Genomic DNA, 26,403 nt, shown 5'->3' on the forward strand with positions numbered 1-26,403 from the left:
AAAATCTGGAACACCGGAACTCTGCAGGTCCCATAAGGCTCCGCGACAGTATTGGCGGATGGGGGGAAATCTAGTTAGTCATTTGGTCTATGGTTAAATCAGCGACGCCCCTATCCCCATTGGTTGGGAAATATCGCGTGGTTTCACTTTTTCCAGAGGACGTGGGTTGCCTGCAAAGAAGTGTCAAGTTCAAGCATTTGTTGCGACTGTGAAAAGATTACCGTGTATTTCAATTAAAATGGCAGCGCTTTGCAGAACTGCAGCTCTGCTTTTAAAGCCTGCGAAAGCATTGCCTTACACATTTGTAGCTGCGCAAAATTGTAGCTCAGGTAAGAGTACGCTACCAACCCCACTACGGAGTACTCTCTTTTTTGTTAAAAATTGAATTGCAATCTTGAGTCTAATACGTTGTTATAAGATTCTTAGGTTTAAAATTGTTAACGTTTAGAATTGTTGTTCAATGGAAAATGTACGTGTCAACTGCTACGCCCTATCTTTAATATGTTGGCGAACTAAGACCTCTGTGTACAAGTGGGTGAGTTAGATTTGCACCCATTTATGCAGATAGACATTTAACTGAAGCATTATTTCTGATCTGTTTGCAGAATAGAATAATGGCTTAATCTGTAAAAGTTAGGACACATTCAAAGTACATCCAACCACAGATAACGTGAAGATTGTGATCAACATTTTCTTAGGTGGCCACTACCAGTATATCTTGGTGGAAAAGAAGGGGTCACAGCAGAATGTGGGGTTTATCCAGCTGAACCGTCCCAAGGCTTTGAATGCACTTTGTGATGGTCTGATGACTGAGATGGGTCAGGCCTTAGACGCATTCGAAGCAGACAGTCAGATTGGTGCCATAGTTATCACTGGAAGTGAGAAAGCATTTGCAGGTAAGAGCTCAGTTTAAAATTTCCCACTTTTATTTTTTTCCGTAAAAAGTATACAAAGGGATTGCCGAAACCTGGGACAGATCTGTCAAGAGTCTGTAAATCTGTCCTCTCAATTTTATTTGAGAGTAACAGATTTTACATGACATAGTCTTCTCAAAGGTATTGGAAAAACGTGTTCAAGTCTGGTCATTAACTAGACCAGGGCTCTCCTCTGCTTGGCAGTGGAATCTGAGAATGTTGGTGTAGCAGTGAACATTCTTCACAATGGTATCAGGGAACAAAGGGAAACTGCCTTCTTCACTGCATGTGTTCCTAGTGCTGGGTTAGCTGAGCTGGTCGGATATCTAATCGGGCCGGGTGACCTTTTTCAGCTGGTGCTGACATCAAAGAGATGCAGAACAGAACTTTTCAGGAGTGCTACAGTGGTAACTTCCTGGCCCACTGGAACAGACTTTCAACAGTTAAGAAGCCCGTCATCGCTGCAGTGAATGGCTATGCTGTGAGTATGTGATTTGTAATGCGTAAGAGGGCATCCAGTAACTATTTCTTCAGTATATTTACCATTTCTGTCCACATGAATGTTATAATACTCTCAAGCAGTCTTCAGTTCTCCGGACATTTCACTAAACGTGTGTTCTAAAGCAGTAGTTTGATTGTGATTTATGTTCTTAAAGCTCGGTGGAGGTTGTGAACTGGCGATGATGTGTGATATTATTTATGCGGGGGAGAAAGCACACTTTGGACAGCCTGAAATCCTCCTGGGAACCATTCCTGGTAAGCATTTGTTTTTTTCGGTGATGACGGGAACTTGTGTATTCTGATGAAGAGGCGGTCTAACTAAACAGCACTGAATTTAACTTGTGTATATTTATATCAGTTCACAAAACATGACAGTGAATTATTGGAATGTTTGTTGTTTGGAGTTCAAAAACGTCTAAAAGTTGAGAGCTCCAACAGTAGTATAGAGTACTGATGCAGGACTCTATAAACTACGCAAGACAGATTTACTCATTGACTTAAAACAACAGGCAACAAACCAAGTTCAAAATTGGAAAATTCTGTAAATTTGAGTTGTCTTAACTTTGTACAGGTAGAGAACAAAAAAAAATGGAAGCACTAATGTATAGTTACTTAATATGGTGTCAGATCTAACATGCGGCCAGTACATCCTGTTTGCACTGTGGCCTAGAGTCTTCCAGCACCTGGAATTCTGCAGGAGGGCTGCAGCGCCATTTTTCCATTACAAAGTCGGTTAACTCACTCCTTGTTGCAATCTCTGGCGTTGTTCCAGCTGATCCCATGAGTACTCGATTGGGTTCAGATCTGGAGACTGAGAAGCCTATGCCATATGGATAACATCAGCGCCATGCTCATCACACCATTGGGTGACCACATGTGCTCTGTGGATGGGGGCACTGTCATCCCGAAAGACGCCCCTCCCGGCAGGAAAGAAACATGCAGCAACATGGGGTGAAGATGATCACTCGGGAGCATTAAGCAGCAATAAGCATTCATCTTACCTTCTAGGGGAATGAGTGCACCCAAAGAGCACTGTTCTTGATTAGACTGGCTGCTTGCTTCCCAGGTTAAAATTTGAGTGAATTGGTCCCCTGATGTGCTTTGCACTTTGCATATCTGTGGAATCCAGGAGTATACACTTTCCCCCCACTATTTCAAAGTCACTGAGCTGTCCTTTTGCAGCCATGTCAGCCATAATTATGGGCAACCAACCGTCCGGCATTTTTATACGTGACACTAAACCTGCTGGGATGTAATTTGCTTAATTTATGCATGAACCACACCTGTGTCATGGCTTAGGAGTGTTTTTAAGACTCTGATAAACAAAACGAGCACAGTTTAGTTGGAATGAAAACCACATGAGACAGGGGTACTTCAGGACCAAGACTGGGAAACACTGCTATGGTGGAGCACAGGAATTTTTGTCAAACTGAGAACAGTATCGTAGTTGTAGCTGGATTCAGGTATGTTAGAATAAAGCAAATTTCAGTGGCCTTCCAGCCAGATTTCTTCTGTTATCTTTTAAAGGTTGATTTCCTTCTAACCCATATCTTTACCTGGTATAATCCTCTCCCCTGGAAGACCATTTACCCTCCTCTATGAACAATGCTCCAGATCACAAATAATGTAGCAACACAGAACAACTCTCTTAGTTAAAGTGCGTAAGTGCTGTGGACAGAAAGATTTCTGAAATTTCTGCAAAGGCTCCTGTAATTATGATTTTGGATCATAATGGTGTGCATGTTTAAGGTACCTTTAAATTTGCTGTACAATAATGTGAAGTACTGTCAGTCTATAGTAACTTCTCCACATTAGGATTCACAGCATTCATTTTTGTCAGGTGCCGGAGGAACACAGAGACTCACGAGAGCTGTGGGGAAGTCTTTGGCTATGGAAATGGTCCTGACAGGAGACAGGATTTCAGCACAGGAGGCTAAGGCCTCAGGTATGATCTGTGGAACTGCACCTTGTTTGTTGCTGGGGCCTCAATGTCAGTATACAGTATACAACCCTCGAGGTGAGGAGCTGTCTGCAGCCTGATCCCATAAGGTTGTTCTGCCAGGTGGGCCTCCAGGTGGGCTTAGGATGCAGGTGGCGTGTCCGTGACGTCCACCTGTTTTCAACAGGGTGGGGATCAGGGGCTGTTCTGGTTAGAGAATGTCCTGGACATTTTCTGCCACACAGTGCCTCAGCCTGTCAGAGAGAGCGCCTGTTCAACTGGTCAGGGATTCCTTACATGTTGCGCAGTGAATGCATGATGATCATTATATTCACATTTTTATATTCTTGCTATAGTGCACTTTTTATTTCAGGCTCAGAATGGGCATTGAACGTTACAGCCCATCTGGTGTGTTTGGTAGTTTGTAGCTTATTGATCCAAGGATCCCATCCAGCTGTGTCATGAGAGAAGTTATTCTACTGGCTCACTTTCCTCACTTTCGAGACGGAGCCAGTACTGCCTGAGTTCTGGCTTCACCAACATGGCTGGTTTGCTTGTTCCACACTCCCGTTCTCACTTTTAAGCGCACTAGTCTGATGGTAATTTGGACTGCCTGTTTTTCTTTTTAAATTGGTACTTCTGTTTTTCCAAAAGCAATGCTCAGTGCTGGGTTCCTATATTAAATTTATCCATAAAAAGCTTTAGGGAAATCCATCTCTGGTGCCTGACACTCTTCATTGAAATGACAGTTCACTTTCATGCGGCCAGAGGTGTGGAAAACTGGGATTCCAATATCACAGAAACCAGAACCAAAGAGTTCTAAACAAAGCATTTGAAATCCCATTCACTGACAATTTCACACAGAAAAAGCATCATTTGCTCAAAACAAATCAGATTGGCACAAAAATAAGTCACGTGACAACTTGAAAATCTATACCAATTGCCTCCAGTTGTGCAGGTTTCTAATCACAACTAACAAAGCATTGTGTGCGTTGGTGCAATATTGTGTTTCCGTGAGGAAAGCGAACATGTATGATTTGGTTTTATCCCTCTCGCAGGTCTTGTAAGTAAGGTGTACCCTGCTGATCAGGTTGTGCAGGAAGCAATCAGATGTGGAGAGAAAATTGCTGAGAACTCTAAGCTTGTGTCTGCGATGGCCAAAGAGGCTATCAATGCAGGTAGGCTACTTTCATTGGCTTACTTCCAACCGCATTCTGAGATGCCAACTGGTTTCGGCTCTTGTCCCCACTTATCTTTGCAAATATACAGTATTTCACTGCATACTTTGTAAAGCACTAGTAATGGTAATTCTGTAAAAGGATACGTTGCTCATGTTTTTGGTTGACTGCTTAAACCTTGAACAGGTTGTCATGTCGTAAACCTGTCCTGAGGTTTCTGTTCTGTGTTTATGAAATACAATTTGCGTTGAATAATTCTAAATTAAAGGTAAAGAGGGCTACGGTTAAATCAATGAATAGGATAGAAAAATCTGCATTTTTAATGGAAATTAAATGTCCATTTTAAATACACTAAGTGTATTCTTAATTAAAACAAATCTTAGTAATTACTGTCCACGTTCCAGCTTTCGAGTTGACTTTGGCGGAAGGAAATCGACTGGAGAAGAGACTGTTTCACGCGACCTTTGCCACGGTGAGTCAGATTCACCTGCGGAGTTTGAGTTCTTTCTGTTTTGGCAGATACTGATAGACATATATGTGATTGCTGTATTTTGCAGGATGACCGCAAGGAAGGAATGACTGCCTTTGTTGAAAAGAGAAAAGCCAGCTTTAAGGACAAATAGTGTTGCTAATGATCTGAGCGTGGGACTTGACTAATCATCACGGCATTGGGGAAAAGAAAAAGGATTGAAAAGGTCAAGTAACCATCAGCTGCAAGAATGTAATCACCTTTGAACAGTGGTTTTCTAGTGCGAATCTTCTCAGTTCCAGCCCTGAAATCCCCTGCATCTGCACATATTTGTTGATCTGTTGATTAGTTTACTGAACACCAAACCTAAACTGTTTTACCAACTAGGCCTTTTAGTCATGTTCAGTTTTGAAATGATCAGAGATTTCACGTTACCTGTACAAATATAAAAAATAACTAGAATACTGTTTTTAGGAGCGTTACAAACGTAAGAACTATAATTGCTGCATTCATCATTGATCAGTTTTTATTATTTTCTGCTTCACCAACAGATTAACAAAGTACTGTAGAAGCATTCACAAACATATCACAGCTGTGAATAATTTCTGTGGTAATAAATTTGCCAGTAATTAACATTTAAACGCTCCCTGTTGTGTTCTTCAGGTAGTTTCTGCTGCGTTTTGTTTCAAGTGTTGTGGGTTTTTCATGAATGTCCCTGCAGAACAGCACAGCTGTTTGTGAGAATACTGAGGAGATCTCCACTAAAAACTGAAAGCATCGGTCTTGGCATTTTGATCCGTAGTTGATTTGATTTTATATTTAATACGCGTCTCTGTCTGAAGCTCTGTGTCGGATCAAACATTTAATTTTGTCACTCTGTAGTGTTGATAGAATAGTGCAAATCCTTGCATAAAATGCACTCTCACCGATGGAGCATTGCAGGTTAAGGAGAGATGCAGTATACTACAGTATATCAGGTGGGTAGCTGTGTCAGCATGGGTAGTCTGCAAAGGAACATGTAATAGGTTTACAGTATTCCATGCTGAAAAGAGAAGAGAAAACACGTTTCAGCTGTGAAGCCTTCTTCAGGTGTGAGCTTCACAGCTGAAACGTTGTGTTTTCTCTCTACTCTTTTCAGCATGAAATAAACCTATTACTTGTTCCTTTGCAGACTACAGTATATACAGCCCATTAACAGTGTGGTTTACTCAGGCAGAACCAGCTGAAACCTGGATTGGAGAATGTGAATGCTAACAAGTGCTGTAAAGACTCTATCCAGGCAGCTGGAGGCTGGTCTTGGGTTTGCAGTGCAGCAGTAGAGCTACCAGTATCCAAGCGCTTCAACAGACCATCCTTCCTCTGGGCTGTACCACCACACAGGCATGTAGGTTTTTTGGGGAGCAGTTATGTACAGCATATAGCATTTTATTTTTTTTGTAGTTGACCAATGATTAAATAGTTTTTTTTTGTATTTTGTAAGCAGTGTTTTATACAAAACATTTATTTTTTTTAGTAATCCACAATATATCCATAATATATTTTGGATGAGTTGTGAGCATGACGCCGATGTTGCTGTGAGTAGTACAGCTGTCTGTGCCTTAACCATTGTAGGTGTCTGTCTGGTCCCTTCAGATACGATGGTCATGCTGCACATTAATCCGAGAAGAAATCTCCGTTTGCAATTACTAGCATTAGTAGGCCCTCTTCTTTGTAGAGAGGGCCTGTATCTGGAACTTGCTTTTGTGCTGTGGCTCCCAACCTGCGGCTGATTGCATCTAGCTTGGATTGCCATCGGCCGGGTCACTGCATTGGTGAATAATCAATATTTCACAGCGTGGGTTGATGTGTTCACTTCAACGAATTGTTATCTGAAAGAGTCGTGTTCCAAGCTAGCCAGCTTCAGTGATCCAAGGAAAGAAAATCAACGTGGAGCACTTTTTTTTTAATTATTTGTAATCAAAATATCCTTTAGTTCCTCAAATAAAATTTGAGGTTAGGGGCAATAAAGGGCTGTAAACTCTTAAGAATGAATGACCTGAAACTTGAAAGAAAATCATACAGATATGAACTGTATCCTCCTCAGTGCTCCGATTCTGGTTCTGATACCAAAGATCTCAGCAGACTGCAAACTCAGAAAATACAGGGAAAGCCATAGTGACGCTCGTTACCAATTAATCGGATTGCTAGCAGAGTCTAATACGAACTGTAGTTATGGCATAAGGGATCTGAAGGAGTCATCAACTGTGAAGAGGACACATGAGGGGACAGTTTTATTTTATGGAGAAGTACAAACTATGATAATTGCTGACCTGGAGCTATGAGGAATAACATCTTTGCAGTAAAATATTCACTCTTCATTTAATCCACACACAGCACATGTTTATATTGAATATTCAAAATATTTGAAACATACAAATTTATCGCAAACACAAAATCTAAGATTATATAAAACTGGGCCTCTTGTCATTCTACATCACTAGCCATAGATTTGCATGTGCTTCTAGCAATGAATGTTGAACAGTCCAGGTTGTAAAATAATGTAAGAAATGTAGTTCTCCGGTTTTGAGTTCTCTTGTATTTTCGGTTTGTTTAACATTATACTCAGATCTTGCCTTTTTCTTCATTAAAGATGTCCTTTCCAGTGGACAGTGTGGTCACTGACACCTGACTAAAGTAGGAATTCTCACATGGCTATGCATAACTACCTCTCCCCGTGCGCTTCATTTTCTGAAAGACTCCATCCCTGGTCCCTTTCAGCCCATGCTAGACTTGTGCCTTGTCCACTTTAAATCTACTATTTCAGTTCTTCCTGTATCCTTCATATTAATAATAATAATTGCTTAAACTTATATAGTGCTTTTCTGGACACTCCACTCAAAGCGCTTTACAGGTAATGGGGACTCCCCTCCACCACCACCAATGTGCAGCCCCACCTGGATGATGTGACAGCAGCCATAGTGCGCCAGAACGCTCACCACACACCAGCTCTCAGTGGGCAGGAGAGCAGAGCCAATTCAGAGATGGAGATTATTAGGAGGCCATGATTGGTAAGGGCCAATGTAAAATTTCGCCAGGACGCCGGGGTTACATCCCTACTCTTTTCGAGAAATGCCCTGGGATTTTTAATGACCACAGAGAGTCAGGACCTCAGTTTTACATTTCATCTGAAGGATGGTGCCTTTTTACAGTATAGTGTCCCTGTCACTCTACTGGGGCATTAGGACCCACACTGATGGCAGAGTGAGCGCCCCCTACTGGCTTCACTGACACCTCTTCCAGCAGCAACCTTAGTTTTTCCCAGGAGTCTCCCCTCCAGGTACTGACCAGGATGAGCTTCAGTGGGCTGGCAGTTGTGAGTTGCAGGGTGATTCGGCTGCTGGCTTATCTATATTAGCAATACCACTGACTGCCGTGAAATTAATGGTTATCTTTAGACTCTTTCTGTAAATTTAGTGTTACTGTGTTCAGTATTATAAATGAGCTATTTGAATGCTGTGAATTTGGAAGAAAAAATATGCAGCTGTAAAGGACATTGGTTTACCTGGCTAGGTGCCTGTCTGCAGCAGCTCTGTTGTTGTGGATTCTGCTCTTGGTGATGTATCTGACCGTCTTGCCTGCTTGCTACAGCTTTATCATCCCAGCCAGTGGTTTTGGGGATTTGCCTGGAAGAAATCAGGTCTTCACATTTCTAGACCTATTTTCCAATCCATTCATAACTTACACTGTGATCTTAACACAGATTTTGTTTTTGCTAGGAAGAAAGTAATTTGTGGCGGAAAGCAATCTATGACTAACTATGTTGAATTAGCAGAAACCTGGGTGAGAGCACGTGGGCCGGCCGCCTCCAACAGACAGACCTCCTGTCGGTGTTGATTGGTGGGTAGCGCCGCCGACAGGAGAGCTAAGGTGGAGAGGAGGCAGCCAGTGGGGAGTACTGTCTGAGCGGATGGGCAGCCGGACTGACTCGACTATATCTATATTAGAAAATCAAATAATATAATAAGACAAAACGTCAGAGAGTTCGGGTAGGTAGCTGCGTCAGCATGCGTAGGCTGCAAAGGAACAAGGAATATGTTTATTCCATGCTGAAAAGAGAAGAGAGAAAACACAACGTTTCGGCTGTGTTTTAGCTTACACCCGAAGAAGGCTCCACTGCCGATACGTTGTGTTTCCTTTCTTCTCTTTTCAGCATGGAATATACCTATTACTCGTTCCGAAACGTCAGAGATTCTAGCACTTGTATAGTCTACGTCTGAATATAACGTCTGCGTCTCTAAATTTCTTTCCACTATAGTGAAATCTGGATTTATTCTGAATACCCGCTAGATGGCGCTACAGTACAGACTATGTATATGCGCACGCCGTAAATCTCAATAATTATCGGGGCCGGGGCGCAGCCGATATGCTTGCTGTCAGACCTTTATCAGTGTAAGGTTGGCTTACAATCTCTCAACGTCCCTCTGTAAAAGCTTTTAAACTACTGAAATCACCCCGTCGATTGCGTTTTATATTGAACACGATATATAAATCCTTCTAAATTTTTAAAAAGTCGAGTGAAACGCTAATTGCAAAATATATACAGTAGAATTTACTGCTGGATTTTACTGTGTATATGAATGAATAGACCAAACATCCTACTGAAGAATTAATGAGGTGATTTTTGATGAAAGACATCGTGCATGAGAACCACACTTCCGAAATGATCTGTTTTAATAGATAAGCGTGCACTTTATCATGTTATTCATGTCTGGAAATAATTTACTTATCAGTGAAATAAGTCTGGAATTTTTGGTTTCCATTTGCCGTACAGTAAAATAGGTCTAAAAAATAAATTCAGAATTACACACTGAGTAAAAGATAAAGAAAACAGTACTGGTGGTGGTGGAGGGGAGTCCCCATTACCTGTAAAGCGCTTTGATGGAGTGTCCAGAAAAGCGCTATATAAGTGCAAGCAATTTATTATTATTATTATTATTATTATTATTATTATTATTATTATTATTATTATTTTATTATTATTATTATTAGTCTTAAACTGTGGTTAAGGGTCGTCATCACGATTGTACAGCTATTCCAGTCTCACATTTTAATATGAGCCTTGACTGTACAACCGCATTGTTATTATTGGGGTTTTTTTTCTTGCTTAAATATAAACTGGGCTTCTACTAAAATTATATAATTGATTTTTTTTCTTCTTTAAATACAACTCGGGCTTTTATGAAAATGATGATATTATATCAATTATATAATAACTCCAAAGCCTGATTTGATCTTCCAGCACGTCAGCCTGTAGCGTAACTTACGAGGTGTTCAGGCGCAGAGAGAGGTCTGTTTCACGATTTATGCGATTAAGAACTTTTAAAAAGTTACAGGTGGTCGTCGTACTGTATAAGCCCTTTAAAGTGTACTGACGCGGGTTAGTCAACTGCCCCTTTTCCCAGCAGCATCTATTTAATGTCACATTATCCGATCGTGGGCTTTTAAAGAACCTACAAGAGAAGCGCGTGTGTAAAGGATCCGACTAGAAAACAAAAATAAAAGGTCCAAATAAATGGCAAGTTCTGTGGCTGAACAATTTACAGTTTCTCTCTTCCCCCCCGCCTGCGTTGGAAGTCTGTTGATTTACGTCCAGAGCGTCATTGTAGATTTATTAAATAATAAAAAAAAATCAAATGATCATAATCACCAGTCATAGCGTCAAAACTATGCACACCACACACACTCTTGGATCTCAACGTGGTAATTTAAATACATTTTCCATTGTAATCCATCTCTTACATGTGAATGTAACGCTGCTGTAGTGATTCGGCTGTTTTCAGTGGCTGGTTTGGAATAATGCGTTTCAGATGTTTTCACTTTGAATTAATACTTTTGACTGCGTGGTTGGGTGCACCATAATGTAAACAGTGAAAGGCATTTAAAAAAAACACACACACAAACGTTAAAGCGAGCGTATTTCAATTACATTTCAACATCCTACATTGTTACTATTTTTTCTTTTGTTGATAAATTCTGAGGAAGAGACGATTTGTCTAGACGGGAGCCGCGTCAGTGTGCGGGATGCAGAGAAGAAACGCGGTTTTCAGCTGTAGAGCCTCCACACCTGAGGATCAGCGTGTTTTTACTGTGTGATTGCAGAGTGGACTTTACCCCGCTTGCTCCTGGCATTTCTCACCAAGATGTAGAAATTCGCTGTAAATTCTGGATTCCGTTAGGTATCCTAGATGTTAAATAAACCCAATATAATACGTAGAAACACAATTAGTATTGCCACTGTATTGAAAATGTTTTTTAGATAATTAGGAAAAAATGGAATAGGGTTGATGGCTATATAAAAACAACGAAGACTGTTCAAGAGAGTGTTCTTAATGGGAGACAGAAGTCGTTTACTTCAACCAACCGTCTGATTTACACATTGTTATCCCTCGGTAACGTATAAAAAGTTTAACGGGCAAGCTAAATACCGACTTGGTGAAAGAGTCTTACACTACGCTATTTTTTTTAAACAAATGAATATAAAGTTCATATTATGCGATGCCAAAACAATGCATATTCTGAAATTAACAATACCTGCAAGTCACAAAAAGGTTTGCTTCGACAGAAGCAGACAACTTGGATTTGGACGTGTAAAACCATAGCCGATTTGATTAAAGCGGGAGCTTTTTATTTCCACCCCATCTCTAAAGCCACTTTTTTCCCTGTGATCTCGGGGCTTTCTTCACACAGCTTCGCCCTCTCTTCACAAGCCCATAGCCTAATTGATTTTTATTTTCTTTCAATATTCGCCCAGCGCGGGCTTTCTTCTCGACTCCTGGAACAAAACTTCTGAAAAAGGAGCGCGAGAAAAAAAGGGGGCAGCTTCTCACACCGAAGAGACGGCACAAAGGTTTCCTTAAAGGGGGGAGAAAAGAAAACAGAGCTTCTACTTTGAAGTCCATCCCCTGCTAACGAAAGGTCAAAATAATAAATGTAGACTCAAATTGAAGCGTTCAGCGGGGACAAAGGAGGCAAAACGTTACATTTTGGCAGAGGCAGCCCCTCATAGCGTGATAAACTCATTTAAAAAAGCAGAACCAAAGCGGAACAGCGTGAGCCCCCGGATAAAGAATAGAGCTTTCAACTGATCAGACAGCGCTGGCTCCTCCGCTTCTCCTTTCTCATTCCTTCATCAGTCTGTCGTTCCCCGTCTTCCCGAAGACCGCAGCTGCAGCGCCTCCACACTTCCATTGAAAAAGCCCAAATAGAAATTTCCTCTAAATTACAACCTCATCAGGGAAGAGAAAAAGTCACCTCCATCAGCAGCAGCTGCACGTTTGGGCGCATTATTCTGGCCGAGGCGCTGGCTTTATTTATGTAACTCGATTTGAGCTCCTCAACCCTTTTTCATGCAGATCCGAACGCTTACGCGGAATTAAAATTCACCCGATGGTCCGCGCTGCTCGTCTCCTTCTTTTTTTTTCTTTCTCCTTCCTCCCGTCTTGAAATGTTTTTTCTGAGGAGTTTCATATTCAGCTAGCCTCGCCGCGTGAAGCGGCGTTCATCTCTTCAAATATCCGCATTTAACAAATTCCTGAGTCCGTCCGCAGATTGTGCGCTCTTTGAAGCCTCTTTCAATATAGACAGCCTACCTGCGACGACCAAATACCCAAGTCAAAACAGAACTGAACACATCCGCACAAACCGCGTCAGATAGTAGTGTGCTCTTGTTTTAAAAGGTAGAAATCCTCATCTGAAAGGAGACGGATGAGCTCGAATTTTTAAAGAAAAATACACTACTATTTAAACTTAAATATATAACATAGATAGTTCCATACTGCAGAGATTAACATGACAATAATAGGTCCTTCTTTCTTATTTATCGTTATTAGTTTTTATCATATTAGGGGAGGTGACCAGCTGCTAGTATCCCTGAATCAATGTAAGAGGTGAAACAATTTTCTTTTGTCCTTCTTTTGAGCGGAGCAAGTGATGCGTGTGATTGTAAAGGGAATATGTCACGTAGGAAAGACAAAGTTGTGGAAAAAAAACGTCGCCATTGATTGATAACTGAGAATTTAACCCCTCTGATAAACAGATCACTTCAAAGAAATAATAAAATTAAAAAACAACTGAACCCCATGCACTCCAGCTAGCTTTCCCCAGAGAGGAATCCCGCGGCAAAGGAGAAAAGGCACTTTTAATAACAAATTGGGCGAATAATTATCGAAATAACTCTCAAGCAGAGATATTAGAAAGAGTCTCACTTTGAAGTAACCGCCATTAGCTTTGAGAAAACAGGACTTTCTTATGGATAGCAAAATAGACAATAAATCTTTTAGGTAAACTAGGGAAAACATGATTGAGAATCTAAATATGATTTCTTATGCCAGATCAGAACAATTTTATTCGTCCTGATACTTTTTGATCGCACAGTTTTGAAATAACGCTAAATTGTATAATTTAGGAACTGTTTATTTACTACAATTTTAATTGTATTTCAATCAAATGCTGTATACAAGTGAGAGTTTTAACTGCTTTAAAACAATTTAAAGATCATTTTATTTCACTCAGTAAATGTATTCTTGTTCGTTCAAATCCGTTTGCATTGAGACCGTCTTAAATGTCTTTACACTAGATCCGTCGGTATTAAGAAAATGTCGTTAATGTGTTTAAGATGAACGGAAGTTTTCCGGAGGCCAGGACGGGCTAATTTGTTAGAACTAATACAGCAAGCGTACTGTAGTCTGTGGTCACTCTCCCACAGCCCACATTGCCAAATCTCCCTCAGTCTGAATAATTACAATGAAACACTAGTATACGCCTTGCAGGGGCAGAAGCATTCGTATAAATTTCAAGTCACATAAATGATTTGTTTTGTTCGAATAACGAAGTCCGAATTGTCTCTTTTGAACATGTTCATTAACATCCCACAAGACAGCTGTTATTAATCGCGTTTAGAATTCTTATGATATTCGTTTTCTCGATTTAATCATTTGCTGTTTAAACAGCAACAATGTGTTCTTATGTTGAACAACTCTTTTATCTTGAGTCGTCCTAACTTTATTGTAATTAAAAATGCCTGTTTACATTTCCGGTATAATATCCATTTATTAAACCTTAGAAACTAATACAAATGAAGCAATATTTTTATCCCATCAACAAGGAACAGATAACGATTTCTTTCTTGTTTATTCATCTAATAACGTATTGGAGCTGTAGTTTTAAATTAAATTCACCAACGGACCTGCATGTATCGAATATTTATTCTTGAGACGCTGCCTGGCTGGAGAAATAAACTTCGTGACAAATTATAGACGGGACACAGAACCAGACTGATTCTACCGAGCAGCTATATTATAAATAACACATTGGAATGATACTGGTAAACGTATTTTAGAATAACACAGTCTGAATTTTAATGTTTATTATTATTACTACAAATATAACTATTTAACATACACCATTAGCATTCAGGGGCCATTACATTTAAAATGATTGTGTAATATTTAAAAAAATAAAACCTGTATAATTGTCTTTCATTTTATTCTAGTTTTCATTGGAAGTGTGTTGCCGAAATGTTTGTCCTGAATTCTTTGTCGGTGATGGTTGTTCTGTTGTTTTATTTGAAACTGTGCCACAAAACAAGATTTTCCCACGGGAATTATCATAATAGAGTCTTAATGTGAAATATGAAAAGTTAAATACATCGTAGAGTAAGTGAAGAAAAAAAACAGCAATAAATTAACAGCAGCGCGCCGATAAATCAAACGATGTAATAGTACAATGTACAGCAATGCTATAGATTGTACATGAAATAATAAATATACACGTCCACGAAAAGCTATACGCAGCACAGCTCAAGTCATGTTATAGTACCAGAAATGATACCGAGTTACTTCCACCCCGATAAAGCAACCAACCAGTCACGCAGTACCTGTCTTCCCCGACAGATGGCGCAGATATTGGACTAACTAGGGCCGTGCGGACCAGAGGCGGACAGAGCTGCCTCCTCGGATTCTCGCCACCAATAGGATATTGGAGAGTATTTTCAGAGCGGTTAATCTTTCACACAGTTTGTGATCTGTAAAGACCAACATTTCCTCACGGCGCTCGAGGGTTTTACAAGACACGAGCGTCGTCCTCCCGAGCAGTGAAAAAAAAAGAGATCTCATGCCAAAGATTACATTTGGTCACCGAGTAAAATGAAACAAAAGTTTTCCGCTTTGGGGTGTGTGTGTGTGGGGAGGGGTCGATTTGCTGATTAAAAACACGTTACATCTAAATATAGCACGATGCTAATCACGGCTTTACATCCCGCGATGAAAACGTACTGAATGTTGTGGTCCCGCAAGTCAGTGCGGCTGCTCCGCCTGGTCCAACAGAACCTCATCTTCCGGCAGAACCGCAGGCACGTTGCTAGCCCTCAACTCAAACGCTGCGAATCGTTTTGGATGACAGCCGTTTGACACTTGGGCGCGCTGAGTACACTTGCAGGGTTCAAGTTTGTGCTCCCACGGCGCTCGGATTGGGGTCCCTTTCAGCTCCCCGGTAAGGTTACGCAGCCCCCCAGCAGGCACAGGGCTGCATGTGCACAGAGAGAGAGAGCGAGCACTTCCTCATTGCGGACCAATCGCGGAAGGAGACGGCCGTCATGTGACTTCCCTATTTCCACCCTCCCGAGTCTGTGTTGCTGTGTCCAGGCTGTGCTCTGCTGCGGAGATGGTCGTTTTGAAAGGAATACCGTCTATCATTTCTCCAGACCTGTTGTATGCGTTGGCGAAAATGGGTCACGGCGATGAGCTAGGTAAACGAGTGATTTCGCTCGGACAGTGCGCACGTACGGGCCTCTCAATGACAACAATATACAGGCTTATAACACGGCTACGGCAACTTTTTACTATACTTTACCCCACCGGTCTTAACTTACTTAAAATACTATACGGTAGCATGGGTGGGAGATGACTTCAGCTTACGTGCCCTTCATCAGAAATAAAAGCTGTAGAGAGAAGGAAATCTGGAGACGAGCAGGAAAGTGAGCGCTTTGACTTGCCAGCTAACTTTGGACCCCGGTAGATGCGCATACGTCTTAGATGTGCCATGTTCGCTATTTAAAGGCTTTCACCGCCCAGTCATTTCGCTCGATAGTTTCTTAGTGCCAGCACTTTTCTTTTAAAAGCCAAACTTCCTTCTCTTGCAACGATCTGACTCAATGCTTGGTAGCCCCTGGGACCCCCTTTGATATTATTGAAGTATAATGTCCCCAGTTATCACTGAAGGACAAACGCTCAACTGTAGTTATAATGGATTATGAATACAACTGTATCGTTTCTGTTGCTATAAAGACACACAAATCACAGTAAAATGTTTGCACCTGCTGAAGTCAACTGAAGTTTCTTGTTGTTAGTTTTGTCAACTAGGTAGAGGAAGTTTAATGTGTGGCCACTAAGAGCACCGTAGGTAACATACAGCAAACAGCAGAGACCTGTACCAACAACCTTCCAGCTGCATTGTTAGAAAAAGAGATCCAGCAATCAGACTTTTAATGTAGAAAAGAGCAAAAGGAAGGTTGCAAACAAAACATCGTTCTGTCCACCTTACTCTGTTGATAGTTTAGTAAAGTCGGTCAACAACATTTATTCCAGCCCTGCCTAAATGGGTGCTTCTTAAAAACGAAGGTGTAGAAGACATTAAAACAATCTTTCAGTGTCTCCCTTGTTTACTCCAGTGAATTGCAGGAACAATTTCTGGCTCAAAAACTGATTTGAAAAGCAAGAAAAATATGGCATTCCCCTTTTCTTTCCCTCTTCTGGTATCTTCATCTCAATTCGGATCAGGCCCTGCCGTGAAGCGTACAGTACATACCTTGCGGTGACATCTTTTCAGCAGGGAGCTGCAGGACTGGGATTTATTTTCTTCTTTCAGTTCTTGCAGATGCGAACTTTCCTACTTCCTCCTCGTGCCGGTGTGGGCCGGCTGAAATCAGGGCTGATGGTAAGGGAGCCCCTCTTGTCCTTTTCTTTCCCCAGCTGGTAGTTTCTGAGCTTGGTTGTGTGAAAGAAGGTCTTGGCAGGCCCAGCCTGTGGGATGTCTGTGTCAGACAGTGAAACTATCCTGAGGGGTGTGTGAATGGGGGAAAAAGGGGGCGTTTTTTAAAAAAGGTGCCATGAATTTGCACATATCAGTTTGCTTTGTCAGTTGCTCTCCTGATAAATTTCTTCCTAGGCCTGCGCATTCCAGAGCTCCTGGGAGCCATATTGAAGCTGTTTCCACTCGACACTTACGTCCCTTGTCCGGTAGGTTCGTACACAGGTCTGTCATTACAGCTCCTTTAGTGTCATTTGTTCTTTCCTGGTACTAAATAAAACAAGAGATGAACTGAATAATGACACCATTGCCTCATCTTTGGCTTTTGTATACAATGTTAATGATCTTATAAAGGTGGTCATTTAAAACGGTGCGTTTTAAGAATGATTTCTAAACTGCCACATCAGCATGTCTTTTATGTGGCCCACTTGATCTCCTGAATTTGAAGGGCCCAAATCTATCTGCAGCTCCTTCTGCCAATTTAGCTAGAGAGACAAATGGCTGTCAGTTGTCTTCCAGCAACACAGCCTGTCAGAGTCATTACTGCTCCATACACACTCCATACTCCACATACATTAACTCCTACACCACTACATACACGACAGCTGAATGTAAGCCGAAATTGTACTTAAAACTGAACTAGTTGCACTATTTATCAATCGCCGTATTATTTTTGCACGGTTCGCCGTATTAGTTTCGCACTGTTTTTGTCCTGTTTGTATACTTTCTCTGTTTTGCGTATTTGCACAGTTTTTGACAATTTTGCACTGGCACCATACTGTTTTTTACACTGTTATTGTTATTGTCTTTCTGTCAATTCTCTTGTCTGCTGTTCTTTTTATATACTGCACCTGAGAGACTACTGAGAAACACTTTTCACTATACTACGCACCCGTGTAAGTGTAATGACAAATAAAGTTGGAGTTCAAGTTTGCTGGTGGGTCAGTGAGTTTCAGTCAATCCCATGTGCCGCGGACCTTGGGTAGGCTGTGTTTAGAAAACACAATCTGGCCACCTCTGTTTGCTCCCTTCATTCAAAGACCAAGGCAGTGGTCCCCCAGTATGAAAGTACAGTGCGTGATTGCTGATCATCCAGCTTATGACTTCCATATGTCAAAGTCGTGTTTAAATTGATCATCCCTGCAAGGGGGGTCTAAAGATTGAAATGTCATCTGCCAGCTCACACTAGCACCTCCGCACTCGCACGAGCTAGAGGTGTCCGTTCCAGCCGCAAGACTAAAATGGTGCCACGAGTCCTCTGTGCACTGCTCGAGTCAGCGATGGCGCCCTGTCTCTAATGGCCAGTGTCTGTGTCTGCTGTGACAGGCGGCCGTGATGGACGTGGTGGACAGTGACAAGCAGAAAGGGGTGAAGGTGCACGTGTGGGACGTGTATCAGGAGCTTCTGCATCAAGCTGGATCGGATGTCAGTGAGTTACTATTATAGTGCAATCAGATGAGTCTAAGGGACTTCAGCTTTTATCAGCCTTTTACAGCTTAAATAAAATGCATCATGTGCTTCTTGCTTAATATGTTGATGTAAATGCATGCTCCGGTTCAATCATACTGTGGAGGATAACTGATGCTGAATGGCCAGGTTTTTTCTCAGAAGCAGCTGTCTTTGCAGAAGACACAGAAGTCATAAGAACTGTTAGGAGGTGGTATATCAGCAAGGTTCCTGTAATTTGCAGTCCTTCATTTGGAGTAGAAGATGGTATTGTAGATAACAGGAGGCTTTTGGTAAGTGTGTCTGAGGGATCTGATTTCTTTCATTCCTCCAGAAACCTTTAGAAAAGCTGGAAAGGTTTGCATTTTATGAACGGGCTAAGAAAGCATTTGCTGTTGTCGCCACAGGGTAAGATTTATTTATTTTTTATAGGTTTTAAAAGAAGAAAATAATAATTACTCTTCTTAGGTGTATTAAAGCGCATCATACTGGGCCTGTGCAGTAAACAAATGGAACAAAAGATTTTATTTGAGTTTCCTTTCAGTAATTCACTGAATTCCATGTTAAGCAATGTATGTGTCTAAACATCAAGTGAAGTTAACCCTTTACAATCAGGCCAGAGCAGGTAGTCACTTTTACTGAATGGTTCTGTATATGAACGTCCAATAATAATAATAATAATAATAATAATAATAATTGCTTACACTTATATAGCACTTTTCTGGACACTCCACTCAAAGCGCTTTACAGGTAATGAGGACTCCCCTCCACCACCACCAGTGTGCAGCATCCACCTGGATGATGCGACGGCAGCCATAGTGCGCCAGAACGCTCCCCACACATCAGCTATCGGTGGGGAGGAGAGCAGAGTAATGAAGCCAATTCATAGATGGGGATTATTAGGAGGCCATGATTGGTAAGGGCCAATGGGAAATTTGTCCAGGACGCCGGGGTTACACCCCTACTCTTTTTGAGAAACGCCCTGGGATTTTTAATGACCACAGAGAGTCAGGACTTTGGTTTAATGTCTCATCCGAAGGACGGAAATATGGTCTTTTGCATAAATCCCAAATTAAAATCTTCCCATTCAGTTAGCCCAAATGTTTGTTCATTGACTGGCTGCAAATGGTGAGAACAAGCATTACTTCCACATGTGAATGTCAAACTTAGGCTCTGCTGCTGGTCAATACCCAGTTCAGCTGGTAGGTCCAGTCAGAATCGCCTGACCTTGCCTTATCAGAATTCCCTAGCCTGAAAAGAATAAACCATTGCTTTACTGGACATAGATTTTTAAATTTACCATTGAGAGATAATGAAAAACGGTATTCAGGGAATGTCATTGAAATAATAAAAACTGGATATACTGTATAGGTCTTGATTTCCATGCAGTGAAACTTGATCTTTACTTACACAGCACCTTGTCTTGCATCTGTTCTCAGAGAGACCTCCTTGTACGCTAACCTGATCATCAAGAAAGGTGTCATAGGAGCGGAAGACTCCTGCTGACTGGAAAACTGCCTTTGATCTCAAGCTCAGGGTCCCGGGACATCTTAAAAAAGTGAGGTTCTTGTCAGTCTGCAAGCAGGGAGAGGTTTTTTAAGAAAAGTTCATTTGGTCGGAACCCGAAACAAGGCAAACAGTTACCTGCACATTAAATAAAATCAGTCTTTTAACATATTCAAGGGATGCACCAGTTTATACAGTATATACATATTGTAACATTGTTCAACAAAAGTTGTCTAATGCATTTGTAATAAATGTTTAGCTTTCTGGGGGGCAAGAGTTTCAGAGATGTATTGTGCATTTTTACTGTTCCATGCTGAGACACTGCTGCATGGCTGGAAGTCTGGAGCAGTGAGGGGGGTTCAGGTTGATGGCACATGGGGGGTACTGACACATGGAACCTGTAGAGGGGTTGCATTTGAGCCTGAGGTCCCCAGGTGCAATGGGGAAATACATGTGTAGAATAGTTGAGAAGTATTTAAAATAGAGAACTGGGGTGCAGGGAGCTCACAACAGGGCAGCTCTGGTGGGATCAGAAAAGCCCTGGGCAACACCAAGAACAATCTAAAACGACTCATCCATTCTTACACGCTTATGCCACAAAGCTGAGTACGTTCAAACCAAAGCAAGTACAGACTGGTTCTAGCTGTATTTTTTTATTAACGCTCTGGCATCTTTTGAAAAATATGACAAACACATCAAAACGGTTGACAATAGCTTTTATTTTAGCCAATTTATGCAGAAGTGTTCCATGTTTAAAGAGGATTTCAGTTGGGATCTTACTCGGCCAAGCTTTCAGTGTGACAGAAGACAGTCGCCTGTGACGAGAGCGAGGTTCTCCCCATTAGAAAACAGCTCTTACAAACTAATCCTTCTTCTGCGCATTTAAAGACAAGTCAACCGAGTAGCTTTGGTTAGGCCTGTGATTTAGCATCAGTTATTCAGAAATGAAGCAGATGGAAGAGTGAACCAGCCCTGGTTTTTAGACGCCGTGGTAGATGGGGTCCCGGTCTTCTTCTGGTTGGTGCTTCACCTCGTAGCTCACCGGTTCTGTCTGGACCAGTGGGTTGTGTCGCGGGCCGGGCTGGGGGGGGTGGTGTATGTGATCCACATCGTCTTCAGGTTCCTGGTTCTGCGAGGCGTACAGGCCCGCAAAGTCTCGGGGGAGGTGGAACTCTGCATCCTGACGGGCCTGTGCGGAGTCTTGGGCTCTGGGAAAGGCGTGGTAAAGCTCGTCTGCCTCCTGGCGTCTCTCGGCAGCAGCGGCGTTCCTGATGCCCAGCTCGGGGGACTGCCGGGGCCCGAGGGCCTGCGCCAGGTGTTCGGCAGAGAAGGGGTGGTCCAGATCGTCCCTGTCCTCTTCGGCTTTGAGATGGGCGTGCTCCGTCATGTGTCTCACAGCCTTCCAGATTGCCATTCCAGGGTGGACATCCTCATCAGTTATCGCTAACCCTTCCGGAGCTTCGATCTGCCTGATGTCCACAGACAGCTTCCCATCTAGATCTCTAGATGTATGAGAATAAAACAGGTTATCTCAATATGGTCTCCTTAAATATGTTCTGTTTTAAGAAAACCACCATTGAGGTGGCTGGCTGGCAAGAACATCATTTTAATATCATTGTCCTGACGTGGGATGTTATCACTGTTATTAATGACCAGGTTCTGTCACACTACATGGCTCGACCCGACTTCTAGTTGGAGAGCATGTCAAATTTCACGACTGCAGTTGCTGAATCTTGCTGCCTTTTCTGTCTTAGAGGGTTTCAAATTAAATGACTAGGAATCGCAGGAGGTGACAAATAACACGATTCCCTCACAACTTTTCATCACGGTTCCAAATCTCGTATTGCGCCGCGAAAGTACCGCGAGGTCGCCTCATTTTGGCAGCCAATCAACGTGGAGCACACCGGAATAAGAAGAGGAGCACCACACAGAAGTAAACAAACAACAAACACGAAACATCAAACAGACTTCTGTGCTGGCTCCAAAGTTTGACGAGCATCTCCTCCATTTGCACCGCCCAAAACGCACGCTTTTCTTCCTTCCTTGCAGCCACCATTGTTCTTCACTGTTTGTGGGCGTTGTCTGTATTGTACTTCCGGATGAGCGCTCATTGGCTGTTGACTGTCGCAGACGCTAGAGCCCACCCCTACGACTTGCGACTCGCCAGTTTCATTTTGTCGTAGCGAGTCGCAGGGAGTCGTAGGGGCTATTAAGAGCGGTATGACTGAGTCGCTGGGGGTGTCACACTACACAACTGACGGTACTGACAGTCGCGCTGTGACTCTCTACAACTCGCTGTGATTTTCTCACGATTATGTAAAGGAAGGCTACGACTGAAAACCCTAGGAAAGTCCTGTAGTGTGACGCCGGCATAAGACAGCTCTCCAAGTCTTTGGCTTTCCTTGGGCTTGAAGAAGCAGAGTGACCAGCGAAGAGCAAAGATGCTGCTTTTCAACAGGAAGGCTTTAGGTTTTATCACAGTAACTACCATGTGTTCTAACCATCTCAGTAAGGAATTAACACAGGGTAAATAAAAAACTTACAGCACAACATCTTGATATTGACCAGGGTCCACTTCTTCCTGCAAAGATACGACAGTGTTAAAAAAACTGTTACCTTCATGTGACATTGCAACATGACTTCACAAATCAATTATGCTTCACAACTGAATGACTCACATGTGGAGTAAAAAAATACAATTGGTTGGAAATTAATACTGGATCCTTTCCTGAGTACAGAGAGCATGTAGTTGTATGCTCTTTCAAGAGTGGGCACTCAGCAGCTAAACACAGGTTTCTCAAACCGCTGTGTTTATACATTTCTGTAAAGCAAAAATCACTGTTGCTTAGACAGCATTTAAAAATATCGCAATTTTGTCTGCTTTCTCAAATTGACAGTCATAATTTTTATTAACCTAGTGATTAGGTGCCAGTGATCCACATTGTCTTTCAACGTCTAGAAATTATAGAAGTATACTGCACTATACTGCTCGATTAATACATGATTAATTTCTTGCATTTACTGTATATAGCTGTGTATGAGGGAACCTACTTCAAATTATAAAGACAATTTAATTTTCCACCTGAATTAAGGGAGTTGTTTACTTTAAAAAATCATCCTGGCCAAATTCCCCCCTGGGCCTTTACCAATCATGGCCTCCTAATAATCCCCATCTCTGAACTGGCTTCATCACTCTGTTCTCTTCACCACTGAGAGCAGATGAGTGTACTGGTGTACTATGGCTGCCGTCATATCATCCAGGTAGATGCTGTGGTGGAGGGGAGTCCCTATTACCTGTAAAGTGCTTTGAGGGGAGTGTCCAAAAAAGCGTTTTATAAGTGTAAGGAATTATTATTATGAATACAATACCAAGATCATACCTACCCAGGTCAAATGTGGCCTAGCAGTGCTGGTACTGAGGAAGACAGAGATGGTGGACAAAAGGAAAAACCTGAAAGAAAATAAGGACAAAAGCAAAATAGGGATTATGAGGAACTTTTGTGTCTAAGTAACCTTTTGTAGTGCACAGTGGACTTTATAAATTAAACTTCTAATTTGGCTCTTGCCTGATTACTAATTAAACTACTAATTTGCCTCTGTCAGCCAATCATGACTCAGTCATGTCAGTCATGCGTAAACAGTAGCAACTGGGTGATCTTCATTGCTCAAGAAACACATGATTGTATCTTTTGATTTCATGAAAGCTACATCTTTTTAATTGGCTAAACGTATTCTTAATCAACTCACTTTGGCTAGTGTAACCCAACTCCATGCAAAAAACTGGCCACCCAGCCTGTTTCTGTAATCATTCCTTGATCTCAGTGTTTTGTTACAGCATAGAGCAACACTTCTCAATCATAATAGTGTTATAGTACAATGCTCTGTTATTCCAGTCTTGAATAAATCCTGTGTTTTAAGATAACCTTAATGTTTCTACCGTTTTTACCAAAAAATGAACATATTTTCTAGTCATACATTTCACCATACATTAAAATAAACAAGCAGTAAATTATTTTTGTATGATACGTTACTGGTAATTAACTACAAACATCACTAAAACAGTCAAGTTTCAAATCTGTCCAATTAGTACAATGGTACTAAACAACACAATTGCACTAAATCAGTTCAATTTCCTATTAGTGTGGCAAAATTGTTAACTTCAATGTCTGATACAATAAATTATACAGTTATAAGTTCTAATTTCCATGTAGACAGTTTAACAATTATTATGAAAACTTATTTCATTTTTGTTCGATATGCTACATTTGCTGATTATCATAGCTGAGTTTCTAAATAGGCAGTTTTGACAGACATTATGGGTCTTAAATTATTTCTGAAAAAAATCCAACAATAAATTCTATATTCATATCTATTTAAAAATGTCATTTTCATCAGATATAAAGTTTATTGCATATATAATAAATATAAGATTTATAAAAAACAAAAAAATCTAATGAAGCCACCTACGTATAATTCAAGCTGTCTTTTTTGTTTCTCTTGAACACATAACAAGACAGATGTTAATGCATTGTTACATCCCATTAAATAGAATGATGTAAAGATGTTGGTTTGCTTTGTAATTTTCATGTTTTTTCAAAGGCTTTAATGAGTAAGTATCTCTAAATGGAGTGGTCAGCTACAGAGGATATGAAAACGTTTTTAAAAATGTTGGTAGATGGTTTCTGGGTCTGTGTAAAAACCATAAGTTTAACTCTCAAACTAATCTGGGTAAATTTTAATGACAGAAGATTAGCTGGAAGTAAAAGAGTCATGTTTCCTTCCCTTGTCTTTCACTTCCACAGTCTAAAACAGAAATCGACTTTAAAATATTCTTACCTGAACATGGTTTCGTCTTGGATGTACCTGTTAGTTAACACAGAAGAAGGCAATCTGAACAATCTGGCCACAGAATAAAACCACAGTGCTATAAAACAGAGTAAAGGTCGTATAATAAAGACAGGTCTGGCACTTTGTACCTTCTTGTTAATTGTTTACTTTCTAAAACAGTGCAGGCTGACGCAGCTTACACGTAAGAGGAACAAGAAATGAATTTCTCATAATGCACATATACTGTACATTGGTTTTTATACTAATGCAACCTGCCGTTTTCACATTTCTTACTGAGCAATGCCATGGCACTGGCTTCTGAGAATACAGAAGCAGCAAATATTTTGATGCGTTAGGAGTTTCCCATTTAATGAGGAAAGAGACAGAGAAAAGTATAAGGAGCACTAAAGGATTTGATCAAAAACAATTTGATTAAAGTGAAATATAATTAAACGTACAAACTGACAGACAGGGTACTTGTCTTGTTGCCTGATCTCAGAAGCTCAGCAAAGCTGGACCTGGTCCGTAGTGGGGTGGGTCAGTACTGGACCTGGTCAGGACACTGCTGCTGTAAAGTGGTTGGTGGACCAGTAGGTGGCGCACTTCCCCCTGAACCAGAATTTCCCAACCAAAGCCCCAGTATGGTGATGGCAAACCCTGTCCTGTAGGAGGCTCCACCCGTTCGATGAGACTTTAAACCAAGGTGCTTGATCAATAATGATCTCGTGGCACTGCTTGTAAGTATAGAGGTGTTAATCTTGGTGTCCAGTGTAAATTCCACTCTGGGGCTGTGAAAGCTGAAGAAATTTCTCACTTTCCCACCTGGTGTGCCGTCTGTGTCCAGCTGGTGGTGCAGAACGGCTGCTGTGTGTCACTGGGGAGTGAGACCCCTCCTGTATGTGCAGCTCTCTGGGATGCTTTGGCATGATAAATGCTATATAAATGCAAAGAATTACTATGAATTATTGGCAGCCATCCCTAATAATGTCACTTGCATGAATCCAGCTTGCTGACTGTGTGGTGTAGTCGTTAGGGCCCTGGCACAGTGACCGGAGGCCTGTGAATTCTGCTGAGAGAGTTGTGCTGTTTTGCAAGCAGTACTTTGCTCCGATGGCAGCAGTAAAATGCCAAGCCGTCTAAAGGAGTACAAATGTCAGCTGCCTTGGAACAAAGCACCAGGCCAATAAATTAATAATAACAGACAATAAACGAATGAGTGTTTTATGATATCGGAGTGGGGAGCTGTGCAGTGTGTGTTGGCTATAAAGGACAACGTAAAGTTTGATTCCACAATGAAAAGTGGAAAGAAAAATCTCAACGATTCGGCCGTTGAGTGATCTTCAGAATTTACCTTCACTTCTGGTAATTTTTTTAACTAACTCCTGAAACAAGTGTATCAATACTAGGTAAGGGAAAGAGCAGGGCTCCTGAACTCAAGATGTTGGATTGAAAGTGCAAACTAGAAATTATTGTCAGGGATCTTTCTCTGGGTGGATTTGGTAGATTAATTTACACCCTTTGTTCTGCTGACAGTAACTAACAAAAAATTATGACGTTGGT

General features: G+C 41.4%; 3 protein-coding genes and 1 long non-coding RNA gene across 6 annotated transcripts; 2 read left to right on the forward strand and 2 right to left on the reverse strand.

Moving 5' to 3' along the window:
- The first annotated feature begins 136 nt into the window (after positions 1 to 136).
- On the forward strand, positions 137 to 5,642 carry echs1 (enoyl CoA hydratase, short chain, 1, mitochondrial). Its single transcript, XM_088634508.1, has 8 exons — positions 137 to 329; positions 699 to 896; positions 1,268 to 1,395; positions 1,571 to 1,670; positions 3,256 to 3,360; positions 4,413 to 4,532; positions 4,937 to 5,004; positions 5,090 to 5,642. Exons 1-8 carry the CDS (start codon positions 239 to 241, stop codon positions 5,153 to 5,155), a joined length of 876 nt encoding a protein of 291 aa, XP_088490634.1. The 5' UTR covers positions 137 to 238; the 3' UTR covers positions 5,156 to 5,642.
- Positions 5,643 to 11,643: 6,001 nt separating this feature from the next.
- On the reverse strand, positions 11,644 to 15,447 carry LOC148661170 (uncharacterized). Its single transcript, XR_015939464.1, has 2 exons — positions 15,312 to 15,447; positions 11,644 to 12,629 (listed from the first exon to the last, which is right to left on the reverse strand). It is a non-coding gene; the product is annotated as an uncharacterized LOC148661170 (long non-coding RNA).
- A 106-nt stretch (positions 15,448 to 15,553) lies between these two features.
- On the forward strand, positions 15,554 to 21,551 carry fuom (fucose mutarotase). 3 transcript variants are annotated; one of them, XR_015939463.1, is made up of 7 exons: positions 15,554 to 15,784; positions 16,903 to 16,971; positions 17,203 to 17,273; positions 18,391 to 18,489; positions 18,845 to 18,918; positions 19,950 to 20,068; positions 21,277 to 21,551. XR_015939463.1 is itself a non-coding variant. In XM_088634512.1 (6 exons), exons 1-6 carry the CDS (start codon positions 15,700 to 15,702, stop codon positions 20,014 to 20,016), a joined length of 465 nt encoding a protein of 154 aa, XP_088490638.1. In that variant the 5' UTR covers positions 15,554 to 15,699; the 3' UTR covers positions 20,017 to 20,298. The 3 variants fall into 3 exon arrangements, 1 of the variants encoding a protein (XP_088490638.1); XR_015939462.1 differs by lacking the exon at positions 21,277 to 21,551 and adding an exon at positions 19,251 to 19,426 and having other exon boundaries at positions 19,950 to 20,298; XM_088634512.1 differs by lacking the exon at positions 21,277 to 21,551 and having other exon boundaries at positions 19,950 to 20,298.
- On the reverse strand, positions 20,716 to 24,936 carry LOC148661172 (uncharacterized). Its single transcript, XM_088634513.1, has 4 exons — positions 24,853 to 24,936; positions 23,401 to 23,467; positions 22,560 to 22,597; positions 20,716 to 21,518 (listed from the first exon to the last, which is right to left on the reverse strand). Exons 1-4 carry the CDS (start codon positions 24,858 to 24,860, stop codon positions 20,996 to 20,998), a joined length of 636 nt encoding a protein of 211 aa, XP_088490639.1. The 5' UTR covers positions 24,861 to 24,936; the 3' UTR covers positions 20,716 to 20,995.
- Positions 24,937 to 26,403: the final 1,467 nt, after the last annotated feature.

The sequence above is a fragment of the Lepisosteus platostomus genome, chromosome 6, assembly GCF_059453375.1.
Source record: "Lepisosteus platostomus isolate fLepPlt1 chromosome 6, fLepPlt1.hap1, whole genome shotgun sequence".
Taxonomy (NCBI): domain Eukaryota; kingdom Metazoa; phylum Chordata; class Actinopteri; order Semionotiformes; family Lepisosteidae; genus Lepisosteus; species Lepisosteus platostomus.